This window comes from Haliotis rufescens, unplaced genomic scaffold (assembly GCF_023055435.1).
Source record: "Haliotis rufescens isolate VD_foot unplaced genomic scaffold, xgHalRufe1.0.p SCAF_5, whole genome shotgun sequence".
In the NCBI taxonomy this organism is placed as follows: domain Eukaryota; kingdom Metazoa; phylum Mollusca; class Gastropoda; order Lepetellida; family Haliotidae; genus Haliotis; species Haliotis rufescens.
In genome coordinates, this window is record NW_025964223.1 from 50,889,505 (window position 1) to 50,911,201 (window position 21,697).

The 21,697-nt window shown below is 41.3% G+C and overlaps 2 protein-coding genes across 2 annotated transcripts; both read right to left on the bottom strand.

Annotated features, from left to right (window-relative positions):
* Positions 1-5,892: 5,892 nt before the first annotated feature.
* On the bottom strand, positions 5,893-7,676 carry LOC125372873 (toll-like receptor 4). Its single transcript, XM_048383556.1, has one exon. The coding sequence runs from the start codon at positions 7,581-7,583 to the stop codon at positions 5,991-5,993; it is 1,593 nt and encodes a 530-aa protein (XP_048239513.1). The 5' UTR covers positions 7,584-7,676; the 3' UTR covers positions 5,893-5,990.
* On the bottom strand, positions 7,648-20,644 carry LOC124126792 (toll-like receptor 4). Its single transcript, XM_046490319.2, has 5 exons — positions 20,519-20,644; positions 16,208-18,688; positions 9,807-9,932; positions 7,763-8,482; positions 7,648-7,655 (listed from the first exon to the last, which is right to left on the bottom strand). Exons 1-5 carry the CDS (start codon positions 20,526-20,528, stop codon positions 7,648-7,650), a joined length of 3,345 nt encoding a protein of 1,114 aa, XP_046346275.2. The 5' UTR covers positions 20,529-20,644.
* Positions 20,645-21,697: the final 1,053 nt, after the last annotated feature.

A 21,697-nucleotide genomic window follows, 5' to 3' on the forward strand; every position in this document is an offset into this window, starting at 1 on the left:
GACAAACCTAGAAACATAATCGGGGCGAACCGGGATTCGAACCCACAATCATAGGTTTCTGGCGTGCCCAAGGGACGCAACTCTGCACAGTGAATCGCGGCGCCTTAGACGACTGGGCCACCCGTGCCCCCGTCAACTGTCGTAAATAGCACCACAGGTTTAATGGGCAGATCCGAAATGGTCGTTTCACCTTGAGTCAAGTCTTGGTGCTTGCGTTTTTTATTACTATGGTAATGTTAGTTTCTATAAATTTCTATATAATCAGTAGACGCTTCTTCAAATTCTGCTGTATATGAATTATCTTCATCGCCATCCCCGTCATTATCGCTATCCATAGGTGGTGGTGAGGTAGCCTAGTGGTGATAGAGTTCGCTCATCGCCCTGAAGGCCCGGGTTTGATTCCGCAAATGAGGCAATTTGTGAAGCCCATTTCTGGTGTCCCCCTGCCGTGATATTACAGGAATATTGCTAAAAACGGCGTTCAACCATACCAACTAACGATATACTTAACTGAAGCGATTTGCGACCAACGACGACCACGCCAAAACACAGCCAACTAAAACTGATACCAGTCACGTAGGGCGAGAAGTCCGTGGTACAGCGAAAATACCAAATAATAGCAATTATGGAAACAAAATAAGCTGCTGTTATTTGATGCTGACAGTGATATTAACTTATCTTGGTGATATAATATCCTGTTAAAACCAAAAACGAATGAACTGTAACGCTATTTATTTCAGATAGCATAGCACATTTAAAAGTGTTTAAACCTAGTGTTTTTAAGCTTTTTAACCCAATATCTACAGCAATTGTATCCGTTACCTTTAAAATATTTAATGCTCTTAATAAGTTATCTTCCATGTTATGTCTATGTTTTTTATATGTATTTGTATTCGTTTTATTTATTATGTATTATATTTTGTGTAACATTTGTGACACTCTGATGTAAAAAGATTTCTCTCACGGGCAATAAAACATTAATTACCTTACCTTATCTGACCCAATCTAACAAAACAGGTGAGAGCGACTGACAACACGCCCTACCTCGCCGACAGTCTAATGCGGTCTTGTTTGTACGCGGACAATCTTTCTCTTATATACTCTTAAAAAAGAAAATAACGCTAAACGGATATTTTGGGCCATAAAAGCAAAACTAGCGGACCAAAAGGTGCAAAATGAAGAGGTTTAATGTGTTGTAGTGTCATTGACAAATAGAAATGCAAACCATAAGTCGGGAAACACGTTCGATTCGGAAAAACGGACCCAGTGCATTAACATGAGGGCCATGGAGCTGCACGTACTTCACGTGCAGCAGCACTATGAACGGTATTAACCTGCAGGGTTTCGGTTGGGATCAGTTTCAGCAGCATGGGTCAACACGTGATTGGCCAAGGTCGGGACGACCAGGAGTAACCACCCCTGCCCAAGATCGCTACATCCGACTGCGCCTCCTACGTGAGAGGACGACCACAGCCACCTCATGATCAACCGCATCCCAAATACCCGGACTGCGCAGAATCACCGACCAGACCGTACGAAACCGTTTAAGGGCAGCAGGTCTAAGAGCAAGACGTCCTGTTCGACGCGTCATATTAAGTCGACAACATCGTCAACAACGACTGTATTGGTGTTGTCAACACAGGGTATGGCATCAACTGCGATGGAGAGATGCGTGGTTCAGCGACTAATCAAGATTTGTCATCCGGGGATGGAAGAGCACGGGTCGACAGACGCCGAGGAGAACGTTACGCCGGAAACTGCGTACAGGAAGTGGACAGGTTTGGTGGGGGTAGCGTTATGATGTGGGTGGCTATCTTTCATCATGGCAGGACAGGTTTGGTCCATATCCAGGGCAATCTTACGGCTCAACGATACATCATCGAAATTTTCCTACCACACGTCCTCCCAATTGCAGCCAACGGCAACGATGTATTCCAGCAGGACAACGCTCGACCGCATACAGCAGGGAGGCATTATACATATAACGTTGATGATCTCCGCAGGCCCTCCAGATCAACGGATTTGAACCCGATAGTGCAGCTGTGGGATGAATTGGATAGACGGCTACGCCGACGTCAACCACAACCCCAGGCGTTGCAGCAGTTGACTTTTGCGTTGCAGGCCGAGTGGGCTACCATTCCCCAGGATGTGATTCGCATACTCGGCTCTTGCATGGGAAGGAGATGTCAGGCCGCTATCGATTCCAACGGGGGACATGCGCGTTTTTGATGGTAGCTGGCCTTCACCTGGGACTTTTCCTATGTACAGATATGACTAGTGTTCTCTCCACAACATTTTGGCTCAATAGTTTGTACGGTTCGTATAAATGTATTTTCCTAACTCATACAAATCTAGCTTTGCGTTTCTTTTTTTGAAGAGTATATATCCCTTCCTTGAAAAAAGTCAAATGACGCATGATCAATAGCAAGGCAGGTGTTCACATTACTATTTTTCCTTGTATACTTCAGCTTCTTTCTGTGTCACACATACAGTGAGAAACCAACTGAAGAAATAATGAGTTCTCATGAGTATAACAATGAAAAAGGTTGCTTTTGGGACCCTTAGGGTTTCCTTAAAACGGAACATGACATTTCATGATGTGAGTAGCATTGGTGTAATTTGTAATAACGAAAGCAAGACGACACAAATAAACACTGTAGGACAGGTGTATTGGGTGTGAGTGAGTGAGTGAGTGAGTTGGGTTTTACGCCGCTTTTAACAGTATTCCAGGTATATCACGGCGTGTCAGCTTAATGTGGGAGGAAAGCCCGAAGTGATGCAGGTCTCAGACGTTTACCACTTCGGTGAAACCCACGAGCACGGGTATGGTGCTGACAAACCTAGAAACATAATCGGGGCGAACCGGGATTCGAACCCACAATCATAGGTTTCTGGCGTGCCTAAGGGACGCAACTCTGCACAGCGAATCGCGGCGCCTTAGACGACTGGGCCACCCGTGCCCCCTGTATTGGGTGTGAGGTGTAATGGGGTTTAACGTCACATTCAAGATTATTTCACTCATATAGCGACGACGTGCATGAACGTGTATGTGTGTCTAGTTTTCTAGTCCGGACTTATGTTAGTTTTACAGTTTAACATGGATACCCAACTCAGACACATTATACTAACTCTGAGCCGACACGTCTTTATTTAGCGTCAGGCAGGGTATCAACAAGTACCACGATTTAATGTCTTTTTGTATGACGCAGCAAAGGGATCGAACACCGACAGACGCTCTATTAGTTACAGTTTAACCTGGATACCCAACTTAGACACATAATACTAATTCCGCGCCGACACGTCTTTATTTAGCGCCAGGCAGGGTATCAACAAGTACCACGATTTAATGTCTTTTTGTATGACGCAGCCAAGGGATCGAACACCGACAGACGCTCTATTAGTTACAGTTTAACCTGGATACCCAACTTAGACACATTGTACTAACTCCGAGCCGACACGTCTTTATTTAGCGCCAGGCAGGGTATCAACAAGTACCACGATTTAATGTCTTTTTGTATGACGCAGCCAAGGGATCGAACACCGACAGACGCTCTATTAGTTACAGTTTAACCTGGATACCCAACTCAGACACATTATACTAATTCCGAGCCGACACGTCTTTATTTAACGCCAGGCAGGGTATCAACAAGATAGACGCTCTATTAGTTATACCACAGAGGCGGTTACCTGTTGGACAGGTGAGGTGAAATGGGGTTTAACGTCGCGTCCAGGATTATTGCACTTATATAGCGACGTGCATTCACGTGTGTGTGTGTGTGCGTGTGCGTGTGCGTGTGCGTGTGTTTGTACTAGACCGGACTCGCCGATTTATAGTGCTAGCTCACTGAGATACCATGCCGCAGTTTAACATGAATACTCAACTCAGACACAGTATACTGACTCCGAGCCGACCAGTTCTTGTTTTAGCCCCTTAATGCCGAGCGCCAGACAGGGTAACAACAAGTACCATCTTTTAACGTCTTTTGGTATGACGCGGCCGGGGATCGAACTCCGGACCTTCCGCTCTCCGGGCGGACGCTCTACCACTAGACCACGGAGGCGGAGCCCTGTTGGACAGAGTTATTTTCATTTTTGTAAGTAGAGTTTCCATTCAATGTACATTGAAAACATGCTTGTACTGAACCTGTGTTTCGTGATCAATACATACTGTATTTATGTTCAATCATTATGTTTTTTTAAATTTACAGCAATGGTAAAATACCCAGGAAATTATAAAAGATTCCAGATACATAATTTTCTAACAATATTATGTCCCAATGATTGTGAATACTTAGTGACAAGAGAAAAAGAAATATCGTACGAAAGTATCATATTATAAATAAAGTCCGAAAGCAGCTTTTTTAGTTTATATTTATCAATCATGGCATTACAGAGCCACGAGGTCCAACGTAAAGCAAACAGTGTTTATCATGAAAATGTGGTAACCTGACATTAAAATGTTCCGCATGTGTCAAGGAGCGAATAAACCGATAAACTGTGAGTAAGTGTACGAACATATGACGCATCATAAATATGTTGGTTGAACATCCGGAGTATAAATGGCTGCTAATATCAAGAGCCCGGAAATATCGAGTGCAAGACCGTGAGATCTACTTGGCAAATAAATAGCCGCTTGCATGTCAACATAGACAGCATAGAATATCCGAAGGTTCAACTAAAATATGACTCCTGAAATGAAGGTTTATTGAGTGGGAAAGAGAAGTAAAACTTATTATACAAAACAATTTTTTTTCATAAATTTATAGTTTCACAAGTTTACAGGACGTTGTAAAATACTGAAATGATGACAGTATAACGATGTGAGCCACCAATGTTTTCTGGCTATGACATATTTCGGTGAGAATAGGAACAACTGGCTACCCAAGTAGACACACTTCAGCACACAGTATCAGGTATAGCCACATATGGCACTCTGGTTCACAAAAAGATTTAATAGGATTCAGCATGCTAAACTCCCATTATTATTCAGAGGGACCGATTCCATTTCCTATTCTGAGTGAGTGCGTGAGTATGGTTTCTCGCAGCTATATTCCAGCAATAGCAGGGCGGGGGACACTAGAAATGGTCTTCACACGTAGTACTCATGTGGAGAATTTCATTTGGCCCCTGATATACTGGATATGGGAGGTCATATTGTGACAGAAATATTGAATACGAATTAAACGAGCTCCCGTGTGATACCAGTTTTATGAAACAGTGAATAGTTGTGGTATTTGACGAGCGAAATGAATGAATTCCTGTATGAATAGGAAAACACCTACACGATTTTCAACGTAATCCAATTGTGTTTAAAAGAACAATACATCAAACACGTCAAACGTTGACACATATTAATTTGAAACCATACAACGGTCCACCTTTAGAATTCAGGCGTCCGTTCAGCAAAGTTATCGTAGCCCTAAGATTATCGTAACTCACATGCTTTAACAGAAACTTACGACTGTCGTTGTGCTACAGTACGATCGCCTTGTGGAACGGGAACATGAACCACAATGTTTTCAATCACGTCACAATACTCAATGACGTGATTTGTGGAATTTTGTTGCAAGATCCACCGGCGAAACAATGCCATGTGATGTCAGCCTAGCAACGGGGTTGCTGCGGCCATTGAGTGTGCATAAGCTCCTCTCAGTGATCTATCATCTCACGCAATGTCGTTGAATAAGCCAAGAGATGTTGAGCTGTATCTCACTAGGTATATGTTGTCTCTCACTAGGTATATGCTGAGTGGGATGGAGGAAGAATGCAGTGTATAGCATCAATTGTATACTCAACATAGCTTAAAGAACAATAACAACCCATACAGTGGGTCACCACATTTGGTACAACAGTTCATAGGTGTCAGTAACGCTGTGTTGTTTACATGGTCAACACTATTAAACAACCCCCGAAACGAATGCATGCTGGTATCAGGTCGTATGTACAAGGAACATGTAATCTCCACAGATCAGAAATTTTCATCATTTTCTTTATATTTCCGATTCAGTCATGATGCACTGACTAACGTCTCTCCAAAGTCTCCGCTGGTCGTCCATGTACTTCTTTACATAGAAGATGTGTCTCTCCTCCACAACATTCAGCAGGGCCGGTGAGATGTCCCCTTGTCTCACGTCCTCAAACAGCACAAGAACGACACTTCCTGCGGGTAGTATAGAGGAAGAATATACAACACGATTAACAGTAAAGCTACACCATTGATCTTCCAGAAATGATCTGCTTAGAATTAGGAGCGTTTTCCAACTGGAATCTATTCCGTTGATGATGTCGTCAGCTATTTGTCCTCCTGGGATGCTGTCTCTGTCCTTCAGGAAGAGTTTGACTCCATGTCTGTCTTCCAGGTGCTCTCTCATAGTGTGACAGATGTACTGATAATCGCAGTCACTGTAGCCGATGTAGGCATCGTTAGGAAAGTCAGTACGCTTTGGCGGTTTGGCAACATTTACCAACCCAAACAACCGGTAAATGATGTTTAGGAGTAATGTCTTTCTCTGGTTTATCAAATAGATTAGAATCATGAATAATATAATCAGTGCAAAGGCAGAAACAGATAGTGACAGCCAAATCGGTCCGGAACATTTTCTCCATATTTCATCATAATGATCATAAATATAGGATGGGCGTGTAATATGGCCACTATCAGATACACAGGTATAAGCATCTCTGTTTTCAACTTTCACATTTGTGTGGAACAGCCACAATACAAAGCCTAAATTCTCACATCCGCAGGCCAGAAGGTTGTTGTCAAGGTTCAACGTGAAGTTATTTGTTGCTGCTAGGGAATCAAACAGGGTCCTCTCTAACTCTGATAACACAGGCAGTGAGTTGTATCTGAGGTCAAGACGTTGCAGAGATGGAGTTGTTGTGATGTCAAAGGGAATACTTTCAAAACGGTTAAAGGATAAATCAATAGCAGTCAGTTGATTTCCAGAAAATATCTTAGGATCCATGACTGCTAAATCATTGCGACTAAGAATAATATTTTCTAATTTACGTAATGGCAAAAACAACCGACGTCCCTGACGAAGAAGAAAGTATTTGCTAAAACCCATTTGAAACATCGTGAGAGTTCTTAGGCCTGGAAAAGATTTCAAGAAACCAGGATTCATGTTGGTAAAGTAGTTTCCAGAGATGTCTAAATCAGTGAGGTTCTCCAAACCATATATATTATATTGGAAGGCATACCATCCGTTAAATGCAAGGTTCACACTTTGGAGCGATACAGCATTTTTAATTTCAATGTTGCCGTTTATGTAGCCCATGGCACTCAGCGTGCCATGGCTATAAAAGTACTTTAGTTTGGGGGGAAAAGTGAACTTGAATGTTGGTACTGACAATAAGGAGTTGTGTTGAGGCATTGATGAGAAGAACTCGTTTCTTCTCAAGTGATTTGTAATATTCACAAACACTAATTGAGGCGCAAAGACAAGTTGGAATAAAATATGCCAGTCTCCCAGAAAATCATTATCAGACAGGTCAATATGTACAATGCAGTTTGAGAAACGTGAATTGGGTTTTAGGATAGAAGAATCAATCCATGCTATTTTGTTTTTTTTCATGGACATCTGCTCAACGCATACACCTTGTAAATTATCCAGCACTTCTTTTGTAAGAGTTCTTAGTTCAATACTACCATACTGAAAGTTAAGGAAGTTGTACATTTCATCAAGTAAAATACTTGTCAGGTTTATCCCATTTAAACCATACATAGATGTAACAGCCTCTACTGGGCTAACGTATTTACCATGAGAAAGATTCAAATCCTTCAGGCTTTTCAAATAAACAAAAGACATTTTATCTAAAGCTGCTAATGGGCAACTACTAAGATCAAGGTCTTCAATTGGGATGAGTTTAAAAGATCGCAACGTTTGGTTCAACACTCTCGAAATCTTGCAACCATTAAACCCCAAAAGAAGCCTTTTGAGACTGGTCATGTTGGCAAATCCAGATCCAAAGGTAGAGGTTTCATAAGTGTCAATTTTCAATTCAACAACACTCCTGAGTTTACCGAAAGCAGTTTCTGGATAGCTACCCTCCGACTTTCGATCATTGTTGTGCAGATGGAGCTTCTGAAGTTTCTGTAGAGGAAGGAAGACATCATCTGGGTACGTAGTGGAATCGAGCATCAAATTGTTGTTCTGCAAGAATAGCTCCTCTAAGCTGTTAATGCTTTCAAATGTCCCATTTTGTAGCTTTGATAACTTATTGTTGGAGACGTCCAGGTATTTCAGCGCATTCAAGGAACTATTGGGTTGAATGTGCAACACGGCAATGTGATTGGTACTCAAATTGAGCGATGTTGTATTTTGGGGTAGATCATTTGGTACATTGGATAGGTTGTTGTTGGAACAGTTAACAAATATCCCTCCATACTTCACGTCATGATGGAAGGTACACGCCCAAATAACTCCTCCAGAGAGACAGACAAAAAATAATAGTATGTTGTTTGTCATCTCTAGGTTGTCTGAAATGGAACAAATACTATTTTAAGTAGCATATATGAGTTGTCGGGTTTCACAACCATCACAATTAAGACGAACTAATAGTATTTCATTTAATTTCTAATTCAAATTTGGTCGAGCTTTCAAGATTTAAATTGTCCAGATTTAATCATACTTTTTTTTCTTGTATAACTTTTGAAACGCCTCCTACTTTGTCCAACGTTTAATCCAACGTTCTTTCCTTATTTGCGCTTGTTTCATGTTCAATACCGCACTCAGCAAAGGTAATAACGGGGTCTGTAAATACTCCAATCGGGGCCAGACATAACGGTGATTGATATTATGATCAACGTATCACACCGTCGGAGTACGGTGACATACAATCAGACAAGTCACCAAGCCATCGAGCCTCACCACCCGACCCATTAATCGCTTGACACAACAAGTATAGTTACTGAGGATCTTTTTAAACCCGGAATCCTCACAGGTTCTTGTATATCTGTTGTGTCAAGACAAGCATTTTTAAGCACTTCAGTATCACTGTTTACACCATTTCACGCCATTATGAACATGAATCAAAACTGGAATTTTTTTAACTGGAATTACATTTTATTGGGAGGAAGGTATCTTTGGTTCTTTTCTAAATAGGACAGAGAAAGCATTTCATTGCCCAAAATGTGATACTACTCATACACTCCGGCCTAATCTATCCTACAGTTAGGACGATATGCGTTGGTGAGACCTCCTTGATTTTGAAAGAGAGATAACATCCTGTTGTTAAGTATCATTGAACCCACTTCATGTCGTTCATCCTTAACTTTAAATTTAAAATTTAAAGAAAATACATCATGTTCACCTGACCTGGTGATGTTTAGTCTAGGTCCTCATGTTCTATTCGACCCGTGAAGATTCCGGGGTAGAATAGGTCTTCAGCAACCCATGCTTGCTGCAAAAGGTGACTATGCTTGTCGTAAAAAGGTGAGTAACGGGATCGAGTGGTCAGGGTCGCTGACTTGGTTGATGCATGTCATCGATCCCAATTGCGTGGATGGATGCTCATAATATTAATCACTGGATTGTCTGGTCCAGACTCGATTATTTACAGACCGCCGTCATATAGCTGGAATATTGATGAGAGTGGCGTTAAACAACAAACCAAACCAAAACCAAATCATGTTCTATTCGGCAGTTGTAGTAATTACACCGTCATCACAACAAATGTACAAAGTCTTTGCATTGAGATATTACACTGACTGCAGTTTCCCAATATATTAGCATTAAGTCATATACCATTATGACACTCACTCACTGACTCACTCACTCACTTAAATACATTACGATACTTACATATTAACATGGATCTTCGTTCAACACAACTACTTCTCAGTGCGCCGGCTATGGTCTTTTCCGCTGTTGTGGTGCAAGTGAGCTCTGATTGTAGTGACGCCCCAAGTGAGATCCGGGTTTCAAGGACTTTTTATCATTGTGACAACGTGAACGGAAATAATGACCCTGCCAAAACAGAGGAGTAAATCTATGCAACACGTATGCTTATGCACGAAATATGTACGACATTATATGTAATATGAGACAGCCGTTATGATACATATTTGTTTTATATATACAGTGTTTGGGGTAACGGTTGAGGTGTGGTTGTGTGTGCAGCTAACCCTTACCCCAATCCAAGTAATATACTGCTAGAGGGGACAAAAGGAATTTACATTTATAACAGCATCACTTTCATAATAGCATCACTGATGTATTCTCCATATCCCTGAAACGGTACTCACTGTCTTACATAGAGGTGTTTACGACATGGTTTAGGAGGTCGTAGCGCTAAGAGGCTTTCGTGAAACGGCACCCTGGACCTGACATACAAGCTCTCATACTTAAGGGCCGGTCATGTACTAGATGTGTCAGTCTCTAGGGGAGGATAATAAATTATGCACTTATTTGGCGAGGGTCTTGATAAAATGGATATTTTCTAATAAAAAATGTAGTTTTTTCATTTTTTTCTTTTCAGGGAGGTTGATAAAAAATATACAAAGGCCATGGGAAGAGTCTTAAAAATATGATAACCATTAGGTTGGTACAGAATTACATATCGTTGGTGAAGGATTAATAGTCACAACTGTTCTCTGTCCATCATGTTGTTACAATATTATCCTTCAGAGTCTGTTGTTTTTAGTTAACGTCATCATGTTAATCCCTCGCACTTATTACTTTATTACATACATGAAAGTGCGATCCATTTACCATCAAATGGTTTTGCTTTGTTGTGTGAGTGGTGGGTGCTAGAGTGAGTGAGTGAGTTGGGTTTTTACGCCGCTTTAAGAGTATTCAAGTTATATCACGGCGTGTCAGCTTAATGTGGGTGGAAAGCCCGAAGTGATGCAGGTCTCGGAGGTTTACCACTTCGGTGAAACCTACGAGCACGGGTATGGTACTGACAAACCTAGAAACATAATCGGGGCGAACCGGGATTCGAACCCACAATCATAGGTTTCTGGCCTGCCCAAGGGACGCAACTCTGCACAGTGAATCGCGGCGCCTTAGACGACTGGGCCACCCGTGCCCCCGTCAACTGTCGTAAATAGCACCACAGGTTTAATGGGCAGATCCGAAATGGTCGTTTCACCTTGAGTCAAGTCTTGGTGCTTGCGTTTTTTATTACTATGGTAATGTTAGTTTCTATAAATTTCTATATAATCAGTAGACGCTTCTTCAAATTCTGCTGTATATGAATTATCTTCATCGCCATCCCCGTCATTATCGCTATCCATAGGTGGTGGTGAGGTAGCCTAGTGGGGATAGAGTTCGCTCATCGCCCTGAAGGCCCGGGTTTGATTCCGCAAATGAGGCAATTTGTGAAGCTCATTTCTGGTGTCCCCCTGCCGTGATATTACAGGAATATTGCTTAAAACGGCGTTCAACCATACCAACTAACGATATACTTAACTGAAGCGATTTGCGACCAACCACGACCACGCCAAAACACAGCCAACTATAACTGATACCAGTCACGTGGGGCGAGAAGTCCGTGGTACAGCGAAAATACCAAATAATAGCAATTATGGAAACAAAATAAGCTGCTGTTATTTGATGCTGACAGTGATATTTGCTTATCTTGGTGATATAATATCCTGTTAAAACCAAAAACGAATGAACTGTAACGCTATTTATTTCAGTTAGCATAGCACATCTAAAAGTGTTTAAACCTAGTGTTTTTAAGCTTTTTAACCCAATATCTACAGCAATTGTTTCTGTTACCTTTAAAACATTTAATGCTCTTAATAAGTTATCTTCCATGTTATGTCTATGTTTTTTATATGTATTTGTATTCGTTTTATTTATTATGTATTATATTTTGTGTAACATTTGTGACACTCTGATGTAAAAAGATTTCTCTCACGGGCAATAAAACATTAATTACCTTATCTTATCTGACCCAATCTAACAAAACAGGTGAGAGCGACTAACAACACGCCCTACCTCGCCGACAGTCTAATGCGGTCTTGTTTGTACGCGGACAATCTTTCTCTTATATACTCTTAAAAAAGAAAATAACGCTAAACGGATATTTTTGGCCATAAAAGCAAAACTAGCGGACCAAAAGGTGCAAAATGAAGAGGTTTAATGTGTTGTAGTGTCAGTGACAAATAGAAATGCAAACCATAAGTCGGGAAACACGTTCGATTCGGAAAAACGGACCCAGTGCATTAACATGATGGCCATGGAGCTGCACGTATTTCACGTGCAGCAGCACTATGAACGGTATTAACCTGCAGGGTTTCGGTTGGGATCAGTTTCAGCAGCATGGGTCAACACGTGATTGGCCAAGGTCGGGACGACCAGGAGTAACCACCCCTGCCCAAGATCGCTACATCCGACTGCGCCACCTACGCGAGAGGACGACCACAGCCACCTAAACCGCATCCCAAATACCCGGACTGCGCAGAATCACCGACCAGACCGTACGAAACCGTTTAAGGGCAGCAGGTCTAAGAGCAAGACGTCCTGTTCGACGCGTCATATTAAGTCGACAACATCGTCAACAACGACTGTATTAGTGTTGTCAACACAGGGTATGGCATCAACTGCGATGGAGAGATGCGTGGTTCAGCGACTAATCAAGATTTGTCATCCGGGGATGGAAGAGCACGGGTCGACAGACGCCGAGGAGAACGTTACGCCGGAAACTGCGTACAGGAAGTGGACAGGTTTGGTGGGGGTAGCGTTATGATGTGGGTGGCTATCTTTCATCATGGCAGGACAGGTTTGGTCCATATCCAGGGCAATCTTACGGCTCAACGATACATCATCGAAATTTTCCTACCACACGTCCTCCCAATTGCAGCCAACGGCAACGATGTATTCCAGCAGGACAACGCTCGACCGCATACAGCAGGGAGGCATTATACATATAACGTTGATGATCTCCGCAGGCCCTCCAGATCAACGGATTTGAACCCGATAGTGCAGCTGTGGGATGAATTGGATAGACGGCTACGCCGACGTCAACCACAACCCCAGGCGTTGCAGCAGTTGACTTTTGCGTTGCAGGCCGAGTGGGCTACCATTCCCCAGGATGTGATTCGCATACTCGGCTCTTGCATGGGAAGGAGATGTCAGGCCGCTATCGATTCCAACGGGGGACATGCGCGTTTTTGATGGTAGCTGGCCTTCACCTGGGACTTTTCCCATGTACAGATATGACTAGTGTTCTCTCCACAACATTTTGGCTCAATACTTTGTACGGTTCGTATAAATGTATTTTCCTACCTCATACAAATCTAGCTTTGCGTTTCTTTTTTTGAAGAGTATATATCCCTTCCTTGAAAAAAGTCAAATGACGCATGATCAATAGCAAGGCAGGTGTTCACATTACTTTTTTACTTCAGCTTCTTTCTGTGTCACACATACAGTGAGAAACCAACTGAAGAAATAATGAGTTCTCATGAGTATAACAATGAAAAAGGTTGCTTTTGGGACCCTTAGGGTTTCCTGAAAACGGAACATGACATTTCATGATGTGAGTAGCATTGGTGTAATTTGTAATAACGAAAGCAAGACGACACAAATAAACACTGTAGGACAGGTGTATTGGGTGTGAGTGAGTGAGAGAGTGAGTTGGGTTTTACGCCGCTTTTACAGTATTCCAGTTATATCGCGGCGTGTCAGCTTAATGTGGGAGGAAAGCCCGAAGTGATGCAGGTCTCAGACGTTTACTACTTCGGTGAAACCCACGAGCACGGGTATGGTGCTGACAAACCTAGAAACATAATCGGGGCGAACCCACAATCATAGGTTTCTGGCGTGCCTAAGGGACGCAACTCTGCACAGCGAATCGCGGCGCCTTAGACGACTGGGCCATCCGTGCCCCCTGTATTGGGTGTGAGGTGTAATTGGGTTTAACATCACATTCAAGATTATTTCACTCATATAGCGACGACGTGCATGAACGTGTATGTGTGTCTAGTTTTCTAGTCCGGACTTATGTTAGTTTTACAGTTTAACATGGATACCCAACTCAGACACATTATACTAACTCTGAGCCGACACGTCTTTATTTAGCGTCAGGCAGGGTATCAACAAGTACCACGATTTAATGTCTTTTTGTATGACGCAGCAAAGGGATCGAACACCGACAGACGCTCTATTAGTTACAGTTTAACCTGGATACCCAACTTAGACACATTGTACTAATTCCGAGCCGACACGTCTTTATTTAGCGCCAGGCAGGGTATCAACAATTACCACGATTTAATGTCTTTTTGTATGACGCAGCCAAGGGATCGAACACCGACAGACGCTCTATTAGTTACAGTTTAACATGGATACCCAACTTAGACACATTATACTAACTCCGAGCCGACACGTCTTTATTTAGCGCCAGGCAGGGTATCAACAAGTACCACGATTTAATGTCTTTTTGTATGACGCAGCCAAGGGATCGAACACCGACAGACGCTCTATTAGTTACAGTTTAACCTGGATACCCAACTCAGACACATTATACTAATTCCGAGCCGACACGTCTTTATTTAACGCCAGGCAGGGTATCAGCAAGATAGACGCTCTATTAGTTATACCACAGAGGCGGTTACCTGTTGGACAGGTGAGGTGAAATGGGGTTTAACGTCGCGTCCAGGATTATTGCACTTATATAGCGACGTGCATTCACGTGCATTCACGTGTGTGTGTGTGTGTGTGTGTGTGTGTGTGTGTGTGTGTGTGTGTGTGTGTGTGCGTGCGCTTGTACTAGACCTGACTGATGCCGATTTATAGTGCTAGACAGGGTAACAACAAGTACCATCTTTTAACGTCTTTTGGTATGACGCGGCCGGGGATCGAACTCCGGACCTTCCGCTCTCCGTGCGGACGCTCTACCACTAGACCACGGAGGCGGTCCCCTGTTGGACAGAGTTATTTTCATTTTTGTAAGTAGAGTTTCCATTCAATGTACATTGAAAACATGCTTGTACTGAACCTGTGTTTCTTGATAAATACATACTGTATTTATGTTCAATCATTATGTTTTTTTAAATTTACAGCAATGGTAAAATACCCAGGAAATTATAAAAGAGTTCCAGATACATAATTTTCTAACAATATTATGTCCCAATGATTGTGAATACTTAATGAGAAGAGAAAAAGAAATATCGTACGAAAGTATCATATAAATAAAGTCCGAAAGCAGCTTTTTTAGTTTATATTTATCAATCATGGCATTACAGAGCCACGAGGTCCAACGTAAAGCAAACAGTGTTTATCATGAAAATGTGGTAACCTGACATTAAAATGTTCCGCATGTGTCAAGGAGCGAATAAACCGATAAACTGTGAGTAAGTGTACGAACATATGACGCATCATAAATATGTTGGTTGAACATCCGGAGTATAAATGGCTGCTAATATCAAGAGCCCGGAAATATCGAGTGCAAGACCGTGAGATCTACTTGGCAAATAAATAGCCGCTTGCATGTCAACATAGACAGCATAGAATATCCGAAGGTTCAACTAAAATATGACTCCTGAAATGAAGGTTTATTGAGTGGGAAAGAGAAGTAAAACTTATTATACAAAACAATTTCTTTTCATAAATTTATAGTTTCACAAGTTTACAGGACGTTGTAAAATACTGAAATGATGACAGTATAACGATGTGAGCCACCAATGTTTTCTGGCTATGACATATTTCGGTGAGAATAGGAACAACTGGCTACCCAAGTAGACACACTTCAGCACACAGTATCAGGTATAGCCACATATGGCACTCTGGTTCAGAAAAATGATTTAATAGGATTCAGCATGCTAAACTCCCATTATTATTCAGAGGGACCGATTCCATTTCCTATTCTGAGTGAGTGCGTGAGTATGGTTTCTCGCAGCTATATTCCAGCAATAGCAGGGCGGGGGACACTAGAAATGGTCTTCACACGTAGTACCCATGTGGAGAATTTCATTTGGCCTCTGATATACTGGATATGGGAGGTCATATTGTGACAAAAATATTGAATACGAATTAAACGAGTATACTCAACATAGCTTAAAGAGCAATAACAACCCATACAGTGGGTCACCACATTTGGTACATCAGTTCATAGGTGTCAGTAATGTTGTGTTGTTTACATGGTCAACACTATTAAACAACCCCCGAAACGAATGCATGCTAATATCGGGTCGTATGTACAAGGAACATGTAATCTCCACAGATCAGAAATTTTCATCATTTTCTTTATATTTCCGATTCAGTCATGATGCACTGACTAACGTCTCTCCAAAGTCTCCGCTGGTCGTCCATGTACTTCTTTACATAGAAGATGTGTCTCTCCTCCACAACATTCAGCAGGGCCGGTGAGATGTCCCCTTGTCTCACGTCCTCAAACAGCACAAGAACGACACTTCCTGCGGGTAGTATAGAGGAAGAATACACAACACGATTAACAGTAAAGCTACACCATTGATCTTCCAGAAATGATCTGCTTAGAATTAGGAGCGTTTTCCAACTGGAATCTATTCCGTTGATGATGTCGTCAGCTATTTGTCCTCCAGGGATGGTGTCTCTGTCCTTCAGGAAGAGTTTGACTCCATGTCTGTCTTCCAGGTGCTCTCTCATAGTGTGACAGATGTACTGATAATCGCAGTCACTGTAGCCGATGTAGGCATCGTTAGGAAAGTCAGTACGCTTTGGCGGTTTGGCAACATTTACCAACCCAAACAACCGGTAAATGATGTTTAGAAGTAATGTCTTTCTCTGGTTTATCAAATAGATTAGAATCATGAATAATATAATCAGTGCAAAGGCAGAAACAGATAGTGACAGCCAAGTTGGTCCGGAACATTTTCTCCATATTTCATCATAATGATCATAAATATAAGATGGGCGTGTAATATGGCCACTATCAGATACACAGGTATAAGAATCTCTGTTTTCAACTTTCACATCTGTGTGGAACAGCCACAACACAAAGCCTAAATTCTTACATCCGCAGGACAGAAGGTTGTTGTCAAGGTTCAACGTGAAGTTATTTGTTGCTGCTAGGGAATCAAACAGGGTCCTCTCTAACTCTGATAACACAGGCAGTGAGTTGTAACTGAGGTCAAGACATTGCAGAGATGGAGTTGTTGTGATGTCAAAAGGAATACTTTCAAAACGGTTAAAGGATAAATCAATAGCAGTCAGTTGATTTCCAGAAAATATCTTAGGATCCATGACTGCTAAATCATTGCGACCAAGAATAATATTTTCTAATTTACGTAATGGCAAAAACATCTGACGTCCCTGCCGAAGAAGAAAGTATTTGCTAAAGCCAATCTGAGACATCGTGAGAGTTCTTAGGCCTGTGAAAGATTTAAAGAAACCAGGATTCATGTTGGTAAAGTAGTTTCCAGAGATGTCTAAATCAGTGAGGTTCTCCAAACCATATATATTATATTGGAAGGCATACCATCCGTTAAATGCAAGGTTCACACTTTGGAGCGATACAGCATTTTTAATTTCAATGTTACCGTTTATGTAGCCCATGTCACTCAGCGTGCCATGGCTATAAAAGTACTTTAGTCTGGGGGGCAAAGTGAACCGGAATGTTGGTACTGACAATAAGGAGTTGTGTTGAGGCATTGATGGGAAGTACTCGTTTCTTCTCAAGTGATTTGTAATATTCACAAACACTAATTGAGGCGCAAAGACAAATTGGAATAAAATATGCCTGTCTCCCAGAAAATCATTATCAGACAGGTCAATATGTACAATGCAGTTTGAGAAACGTGAATTGGGTTTTAGGATAGAAGAATCAATCCATGCTATTTTGTTTTTTTTCATGGACATCCGCTCAACGCATACACCTTGTAAATTATCCAGCACTTCTTTTGTAAGAGTTCTTAGTTCAATACTACCATACTGAAAGTTAAGGAAGTTGTAAATTTCATCAAATAAAATACTTGTCAGGTTTAACCCATTTAAACCATACATAGATGTAACAGCCTCTACTGGGCTCACGAATTTACCATGAGAAAGATTCAAATCCTTCAGGCTTTTCAAATAAACAAAAGACATTTTATCTAAAGCTGCTAATGGGCAACTACTAAGATCAAGGTCTTCAATTGGGATGTGTTTAAAAGATCGCAACGTTTGGTTCAACACTCTCGAAATCTTGCAACCATTAAACCCCAAAAGAAGCCTTTTGAGACTGGTCATGTTGGCAAATCCAGATCCAAAGGTGGAGGTTTCATATGTGTCAATTTTTAATTCAACAACACTCCTGAGTTTACCGAAAGCAGTTTCTGGATAGCTACCCTCCGACTTTCGATCATTGTTGTGCAGATGGAGCTTCTGAAGTTTCTGTAGAGGAAGGAAGACATCATCTGGGTACGTAGTGGAATCGAGCATCAGATTGTTGTTCTGCAAGAATAGCTCCTCTAAGCTGTTAATGCTTTCAAATGTCCCATTTTGTAGCTTTGATAACTTATTGTTGGAGACGTCCAGGTATTTCAGTGCATTCAAGGAACTATTGGGTTGAATGTGCAACACGGCAATGTGATTGGTACTCAAATTGAGCGATGTTGTATTTTGGGGTAGATCATTTGGTACATTGGATAGGTTGTTGTTGGAACAGTTTACAAATATCCCTCCATACTTCACGTCATGATGGAAGGTACACGCCCAAATAACTCCTCCAGAGAGACAGACAAAAAATAATAGTATGTTGTTTGTCATCTCTAGGTTGTCTGAAATGGAACAAACACTATTTTAAGTAGCATATAAGAATTGTCGGGTTTCACAATCATCACAATTAAGACGAACAAATAGTATTTAATTTAATTTCTAATTCAAATTTGGTCGAGCTTTCAAGATTTAGATTGTCCAGATTTAATTATACTTTTTTCTATCTTGTATCACTTTTGAAACGCCTCCTACTTTGCCCAACGTTTAATCCAACGTTCTTTCCTTATTTGCGCTTGTTTCATGTTCAATACCGCACTCAGCAAAGGTAATAACGGGGTCTGTAAATACTCCAATCGGGACCAGACATAACGGTGATTGATATTATGATCAACGTATCACACCGTCGGAGTACGGTGACATACAATCAGCTAAGTCACCAAGCCATCGAGCCTCACCACCCGACCCATTAATCGCTTGACACAACAAGTATAGTTACTGAGGTTATATCCCATTAGTTAGACGTTCCATTAGTTAGATGTCCCAATTGTTAGACATTTTTATTTAGGCAAAGAGGGAGTATACCTACAGGTGTAATGGATCAGTCCTTATTAGATTAAAGTACTGAGTAGGGATAGGGGACTCACAGTTTAGGGAGTATATATGTTACAATTTCGTTTAATTAACCTAAATTACCTTACTCTCAGCACAGGTTCAATAGGCATGAGATTAACTATGTAAACTATGGAGTAGCTTAATTGTCTTACTGTATGATCAGTTGGAGGAGTTGAGTTTAGATTATCTACTTATCAAACAAATAAATATGATCTTGAGGTACGTGTCATTATCAGTATCGATATGGCTGGTTTAAGGAGAGGAGTACATCACCTCTCAGGGGTGGAAGTAAGCAGTTGATATTAGATGGATATATTTACAACAGAAACCGCGAGAGGCAAACCTGCACACATTGGAGATGTGTCGTCAAGACGTGCAATGAGAAATGTACGACTGTCGGCGATAAATAAACTGTAACAGTTATTAAATGTAAAGTGTACATTACCAAAAACTGTCACAAAGTGTTGTTACAAACTGTATAAAATTTATCAAATGTAAAGTGTCATTAAATGTTAAGTATAATATTAAAGTATCTATTTAAAGCTACTTTGCTTTGTTTGTCAGATCTTATCTGGACTATTCCATTTTAAAGTCTGAGGTAACAAGCATAAGGATTAGTGTGCACTCAACCGTTTAAAGTGTTGTTATAAGCTGTCTCACTATTGGGACGTCTACCTAATGGGAGGACACCGTTACTGAGGATCTTTTTAAACCCGGAATCCTCACAGGGTTCTTGTATATCTGTTGTGTCAAGACAAGCATTTTTAAGCACTTCAGTATCACTGTTTACACCATTTCACGCCGTTATGAACATGAATCAAAATTTACTTTGAATTAATTACATTTTATTGGGCGGAAGGTATCTTTGGTTCTTTTCTAAATAGGACAGAGAAAAATGTAATGCTACTCATACACTACGGCCTAATCTATCCTACAGTTAGGACGATATGAGTGAGACCTCCTTGATTTTGAAAGAGAGATTACATTCTGTTGTTAAGTATCATTAAACCCACTTTATGTCGTTCATCCTTAAATTTAAATTTAAAAATTAAAAAAAAATACATCATGTTCACCTGACCTGGTAATGTTTAGTCTTGGTCCTCATGTTCTGTGTTCTATTCGGCAGTTGCAGTAATTACACCGTCATCACAACAAATGTACAAAGTCTTTGCATTGAGATATTACACTGACTGCAGTTTCCCAATATTTTAGCATTAAGTCATATACCATTATTACACTCACTCACTGACTCACTCACTTAAATACATTACGATACTTACATATTAACATGGATCTTCGTTCAACACAACTACTTCTCAGTGCGCCGGCTATTGTCTTTTCCGCTGTTGTGGTGCAAGTGAGCTCTGATTGTATTGACGCCCCAAGTGAGATCCGGGTTTCAAGGATTTATTATCATTGTGACAACGTGAAACCTGGTTAAGGAAGGAAATAATGACCGTGTCACACACGAAGGAGTAAATCTATGCAACATGTATGCTTATGCACGAAGTATGTACGACATTATATGTAATATGAGTGAGTGAGTGAGTGAGTTGGGTTTAACGCTGCTTTTAACAGTATTCCAGTTATATCGCGGCGTGTCAGCTTAATGTGGGAGGAAAGCCCGAAGTGATGCAGGTCTCAGACGTTTACCACTTCGGTGAAACCCACGAGCACGGGTATGGTGCTGACAAACCTAGAAACATAATCGGGGCGAACCGGGATTCGAACCCACAATCATAGGTTTCTGGCGTGCTCAAGGGACGCAACTCTGCACAGTGAATCGCGGCGCCTTAGACGACTGGGCCACCCGTGCCCCCCTTGTGACAGAGAAAGGATTATGAAATTTCGAAAGGCGGTTTCGTGTTTAAGTACTGCCTTCATAACACACGTCCTCAGATAACTACGTGTTCAGTCGCGTTCACCACTATAATGCATACATGCATTGATGAAAAGGAGGAGCATGACTCATCTTAGTGGGGTTATATTACCGATGTTTGCATTTGCGCATTTGTAATCTCTGCACAACTCGAAATGTCGTACATGTGTGTTCTAGTGACAGAATGGCAATATATCGCCTTTCTGTAACGGAGAATACGATGAGAGCGCGGTAGTTAAAGGGTCACTATGTTCAAGCGCTCTGAGTGGACTGAATTTTGGTTTGTTTGTTTTGAGTGTTGATGTCAGTTGGAAAACTGACTCTTTTCGTGTTGAGAGGTGCGCACCCAGGTGTCACAAACAAGTTTATAGCAAAGCCACTACTAGTGATGTTTCTTTTCTCGCGCTGCCCGGTCGAGCAGAAAGGACGCAGTGGCAAAGCAATGATGAACATTGATGAACAATAACAAAATAAACTTTGTCTGGGAAAGAAGTACAACATGAAGGCATGTTACATTCTGTTAACAACGTTTTGATAAGACATTATATACTGAACCGCAAAAGAAACGTCACCCCAAGTA